The sequence below is a fragment of the Hylaeus volcanicus genome, chromosome 3, assembly GCF_026283585.1.
Source record: "Hylaeus volcanicus isolate JK05 chromosome 3, UHH_iyHylVolc1.0_haploid, whole genome shotgun sequence".
In the NCBI taxonomy this organism is placed as follows: Eukaryota; Metazoa; Arthropoda; class Insecta; order Hymenoptera; family Colletidae; genus Hylaeus; species Hylaeus volcanicus.
The window spans coordinates 16,384,932-16,390,931 of record NC_071978.1 but is presented as its reverse complement, the minus strand read 5'-3'; the positions used below and the strand labels follow the sequence as shown (position 1 = coordinate 16,390,931).

At 32.9% G+C, this 6,000-nt stretch overlaps 2 protein-coding genes across 7 annotated transcripts in view; one reads left to right on the top strand and one right to left on the bottom strand.

Annotated features, from left to right (window-relative positions):
* Positions 1-3,851, bottom strand: part of LOC128874459 (cytoglobin-1-like) — a 21,669-nt gene extending 17,818 nt beyond the window's left edge. For 2 of the 4 annotated variants that reach the window (XR_008456644.1, XM_054119265.1), the window contains exons 1-3: positions 3,835-3,851; positions 2,128-2,396; positions 1,719-1,939 (exon numbers count right to left, since the gene is read on the bottom strand). Coding sequence is in view for 3 of the 4 variants with exons in the window: in XM_054119265.1 (XP_053975240.1) it covers positions 1,719-1,873 (155 nt within the window). In the remaining variant the exon portion in view is untranslated. The remainder of the gene's footprint in view (positions 1-1,718; positions 1,940-2,127; positions 2,397-3,834) is intronic. The other 2 variants (XM_054119266.1, XM_054119267.1) reach the window with 2 other exon arrangements.
* LOC128874457 (facilitated trehalose transporter Tret1-like) overlaps positions 1-6,000 on the top strand; it is a 34,015-nt gene that overhangs the window by 2,043 nt on the left and 25,972 nt on the right. Inside the window, exon 1 of one of the 3 annotated variants that reach the window (XM_054119259.1) lies at positions 4,110-4,275. The exons of 1 other annotated variant lie outside the window; for it this stretch is intronic. In XM_054119259.1, coding sequence (XP_053975234.1) covers positions 4,125-4,275 — 151 coding nt within the window. In that variant the 5' untranslated portion in view covers positions 4,110-4,124. Of the gene's footprint in view, positions 1-4,109; positions 4,367-6,000 lie in introns of those variants that run through there. One more of the 3 variants, XM_054119260.1, reaches the window with a different exon arrangement.

Genomic DNA, 6,000 nt, shown 5'->3' with positions numbered 1-6,000 from the left:
AGAGGCGTTTTTCTACACCCTCCCCTTTAGGGGGGTGAATTAACCCCCTCGCGTCAACCCTCGCCAATGCAACTTTACACACGCCTAGGGGACACTTCAAAAGTACTCTTCACGCAGTTTCATTTCAATCGGTTGAAAACTCCCATAGTTACGACGGTTTGAAAAACTGTCCCGCTAATTGTTTGAAGCAGTGTATCTATGTATACAGGGTGTCCCAAAAGTCGCGTAGGAGCCGGAAATGGGGAGTAGCTGAGACGATTCTGAACAACAATTTCCTTTGCAAAAATGTCGGATGGGGCGTCGATAAGGAGATATTAACAGGAAACCACGACCAATCAAAGCGCGCATATACCGTTGGAGCGGCCGTGGTAGCGAAGGCTACGCGCTAAACGGCCGCGTCCAATGTCCGTCGATGCACGTGTCGAGTCACTTGTCGTGTACAAGCGCGGCTCCCAGCGCGTTGCCTTCACTACCACGGCCGCTTCAACGGTATACGCACGTTCTAATTGGTCGCGGTTTTCTGTTAATATCTCCTTAACGAAGCCCCATCCGACATTTTTGCAAAGGAAAAGAATTGTTGTTCAGAATCGTCTCAGCTACCCCCCATTTCCGGCTCCTACGCGACTTTTGGGACACCCTGTATAATCTCTTTGGTTTTAAACCTAGAATCGTCTCGAAATGGAAACATTTTGTTTTCAACAATTTTGGAGAAATTGCCAAGTACATACAGAAACTTATGCTGTGGCGTATCGTTTTTGCCGTATTACAAAATAGTACATTTGTCATTTTAAGTTTAATTCATTATTTGATTATCTCTAGTACGTATTCAATGTTTCTAGAATTATTTCTCGACTTGAAATAACGAAACTGTACTTTAAGGCAGAATTACTACAAAATTAACGTTTAGGAACAACAAAATAAGTAGAAATAGCCAATTATAAATAGACGCGTTAATTAAGTCGTAGTATATCGTAATCGTACTCTAAGAATTTTTTAAATTGTCTTTTTTTTTTAAATAAAGCCTCGTAGGAGAAAATTTTATTGTATATATTGAGTGAAAAATATATTGACACACTCCTTTTTCTTTTAATATATTTATTTATTAATATCTTCATGTATCCTAGTAATACAAAATATTACGATATACATATACGAAAATAAAGAACAAAGGGGCAAATGAATTTATCAATTTAATTAGTTTAATCCCATTTCAATAATTGTCATTAACACGTTGGACGCCACGTCTCACTCAGAAATGAATGGCAGAACTTTTCATTGCGAAATTAAAAAGATTAATTCCGTAGGTAAGACGAGAATAAAAATAGATCTGGGTAGGAATTCGTGAATTTGGCGAGGTTAAGAAATTAAATACCACGACAAATGTTAAATTATCTAATCTTCAATAGTTCCGAGATAAATATTAACTTTGTAGAAATTTTCACGTGATTTAGTCTGGCAGCCAACGCGTTATAAGTTGTGACAGAAGTGTCGCTAATACTCCAGCGGTTTTAACATGAAGTGCAACATACATGAATCAAATTGACTTACTTGGACGTTTTAGCCTTAATAAACAACTTAATACAAAGAAATATTTAAATAAAAGTGAGTGTGTCAGTACCTTTTTTATCCACAGTATCCACTGTATTTTAGTGTAAAATGATCATATTGTCGCTGGTAATAGTAATGATCGGCCATATTGTATAAGTATGAGCTCTCACCTTGACATAATAGCAACGCCAGTATTTACAGAATTCGCATAGATTGTATTCCAGGTTTCTCTCACAAGTCTCTTTTCTTTTCCGGTTAATCCGACATTTGGGTCAAGGATACCATCGTCGGGATATCCGTAGAAGTAACTCAGTATAGAACCCATTTTAAGTGTGTCCTCCTTTGCAACTTATTCACTCCTCGAATTTAAACATTACTCTTTGAAGTACAACTACATATATACAATCATATGCATTTAAGAAATTATTATTACTAAATTACATGTTTTGTGTATTTATCATGTTTGCTAATATGAAAAATGTATGGAAAACGTATGCAATACATGCAAACGTATTTAATTTTGCATGGATTCTAAATTTTACAAAAAAAATAAAATTACCAACAACAAAAATAACTCACCAATGGCTAATACGCGTGTTCCTTGTTTTCTATAAATTACAATTTGGTCAATCCGATAAGCGGTTCTTTCCTGATCCGTTTAAAACTAACTTTTTAGACGTACTCGTTGAATTTGTGGAAGCGAACAATGAATTACAATGTACCGTCTGCGAGTGTCTTGCTAAAATGCAGACGATAACAGAATCTCATCTTACATTTGGTCACGTAGTTCGCCTACATGCGAAGTAAGATCATAGTGAGCAGTCAGTCAAGGCCACTAAAATTTATACCTTAAAACGTTAACAACTAATTAACAGTATTATTTAAAAACTACAACGATTACAAGAAAATGTTTACCAACGATACTATACTTAGTACAATGACAATTTCAAGGAATAACCTTAAGGCTTGAGCTCTACCATTAACAGTATCATGTCAAATATGCATTTTAAGGTTTGAATAAATTGTATAAATTGTATTGTATTGAATTTACTAATTGTTAATACAGAGAAATCTACTTTTCTCCCAGTGCCAACAATGTAATGAAATAAACAATTACAGATATAAAACATTTTGACTATTGCAAAGAGAAGACGTATTAAAAATAAATTACAGGACCTTGTTAATGTTATTTTTATTTTACCTTGGTAAATAATTCTTACATTGTTTTCTTTTTTTATATATTCATTTATTTATATTATTTCAAATCGCATGGTCCCTTGGGTAATCCGAACCTAACCAAAATCACATTTGTATGGTATATTTGAATTTATGTGGTGTGAAACATATAATACATCGTGTTTAGCCTATAATTTTAGTCAGTACTCTATATAAGATTGATTATTCCTGTCTTTTCTAGATTATATGGATCTCGTTGTCGTTAATAAAATAACGAAATTAGATCTGCACGTAATATTCACGTATTTTAACGTATAAATACGTTGCACGTATTTTTCTTAAAATTGTTATCTTTAGTCAATCTTGATTTTCTTTAGTTCACAGTTTTTTTTACATAATCTGGCACCTATCATACATCAGACAACTTCTATCTCATTGTCAGTTATTAGGTTAAGGACATATTCTAGTCTAAATGTTAAAAAAAAAAAAAAAAGTAAGTCCTACAATAATAAATGATTTTGCACCTCAAAGGTAAGCAAAACTTTTTGCTCTGTCATTTTATTATTAAATAATATTTTAAGAAAATCGCTTTAGGAAGTAACAACAGTCTAAAACGCGATTAAATGATAGGAATGGTACTAGGTGTATTACCAAGGTAGATGATTATGTCTTTCCATGCTCTATAAACGTGTACAAAAAAAGATTATGATTCCACTTAAAAAAATAACAAGGACGAATATCGAAAACTTAAAAAATGATGTCCCTTCAAACAGTGTAACTTTGTCTTAAAGATTTTTTCAGCGAATCATAAATATTAAAGACACTCGAGCGTTCCCATTTAAATGCCCCACCCTATATATTATCAAAACGAATATAAGACATTTTTAAAATAAAGTTCTTTTGGATCGAAACACATTGAAAATCATTGTACGCTTATAATCTATTTTTTGTTCTATTTATTATAACAACACTTTTACAACAATGTTCAAGACAAATTCGGAAATATTATAGAAGAATTTATAATAAATAATCAGAATTTTTACAAAATATGAATTTAAGACGGATTGGAAAGGAACTTGTCAACCACGCAACCGTTCCATATATACTTACAACGTGTAGTAGCAAAAACTGGTGTCATACTATTACTTGTAAAATATAGCTGATATTAGCGAAGGTGACATATTGTAACATTACATGCTGCAGTACTAAATAATACTATCTAAAAAAAATCGTTGATAATGAATTATCGATTATGTTCAATCTGAGCATTCTTGTCGATGATATAAGTTTCATGATATCGGAAGTAACAGTACTAGCGACTACAGAAATCTGCGAAGACTATCATTGTTTTCTACTCAAGAGCAGTGTCGTTATCTTGTAGCAACTGCGATGTTTATAAGATGAACGCAACTCCAGATACTTCTATCAGTGATAGAATAACTATTCCACGGGTACGGTTTCTAGATTCGAACCTTATCCAACATATCGATATCTGCATCCAAGAGTATTTCGAAAGTAAAAACATCCTTAAAATTCCTCGACTCTCCGTAGGTAAGCGATCGTTACGTATCCTAAGGAGTTATAATAGTGCATCAAGTCTAAAAAAACGTTGTTACCTTTGGAAAATTTTGTTCGGAAACAGGTATGTAATTTTATTAAACATTTATCTTATTACTGGAAGGTGGACAAATTAAACTACGAACGTACTACACTTCAATATTAAACTGCAATTTGTGAGAGAGTTATAATTAATGGTGTAGAATCATTGCGCCTGGACAAGCGAAAAAATATCTAATGAACTTTGAAACTTTGAAAATTGAAAACAGGAGGTAAAGAAATTTTTGGTTGAATTTTACTTCGGGGCACTAAAAATTATTTACTTTTTTTATATCGTTTAGTAGATTTTAGTAGATCATAAAAATGGAAGTTTTAATGTTAGGAATCCAACAGTTTAAAAGTTATGAGTATTTAAAGTCGAGCACTTTTGACATATTTGACTGGTTAATGCGACGCCATATTGGCTTTTACCGATGCTTTGATGGTCAATTAGGTAGGTAATGTCATTCTTCCGATCACTTGTTGTAAACAGGTGTTCCTAGGTGGTGCAAGATTAAACAAAAATTTATATTGTTATGTATTTTTGTGTTATTTCTTTATTTGTCTCTGTAGAGGAGGGCGAGGGAATGACATTAAAATGGTACAATATGTTACGAAAATATTGTCGGAGTAGGTTCAAATCTAATTTTATAGTGGGTTTCGCCCATTCGACATGCTTGTAAGTTTTGATTTATCGCACACAAACGCACGTCGTCTACGAACATCTGTTTACAACAAGTGATCAGAAGAATGACATTCCCTACCTAATTGACCAACACAGCATCAGTAAAAGTCAATACAGCGTCGCATTAAGCAGCCAAATACCCTAAAAGTTCTTAACTTTAGATATTCAACGTTTAACCGTTTAACTTGTAAATCGTTGGATTCCTAACATTGAACTCAGGAAGTAAGGAAATTTTGAAATCAACGTCAATTTAGTTATCATTAAATCGAATTATTTTTCTTTTGTAAAACTTCCGATGTATCGTATAATGAATAGAGAAATACATAGAAGAAATTCAATGTTCGAATTTGAACAGATACAAGAAGTCGAGAAATCAAAACGAAATAAATGCACATACTTAACGATAGTGTCACCGATAGAGATTGTAAAGCTCCCTGGATATTTTTATTATTCCACATAATCTAGCTCCGCGTACTTGGCCATAACTATTCAAAACGAATCAAACTTTTTATATCAAATTTGGTAGATATGTAGTTTAACGTAGGCATGTCCACGCAAAAGATAAACTTTCAAACTTTGAAATACTTTTAGAAAATTATATTTCCGAAAAAATGTTCCAAAGCCTAAAGTTTTGGTTCGATCCATCACCACATCCGTAGTCGCACTAGTTTTCGGTTTAAACAAATAATTGACATAACCATCTGAAACATGGTAAGTTTATCAATCCATGTAAATGCAAAATTTTAATTTTACAACTATTCTGCTCGATTTGTTTCGAAATTCACAATATTCCACCATCACGTCAAACGCAATCGTGGACAAAATCAATGAAGAAGGATTTTATTTTATTCATTGTGAATGTGGTTTCCATCTGAACTGGAGAACAGAAATATTAAAAGAAAATCCACAAAATAACGACATTTCTTCACGCAATTCATACTTTTAGTGACCCGAAAAAAATAGTAATTGACCACCATATCGACGATATAATACTT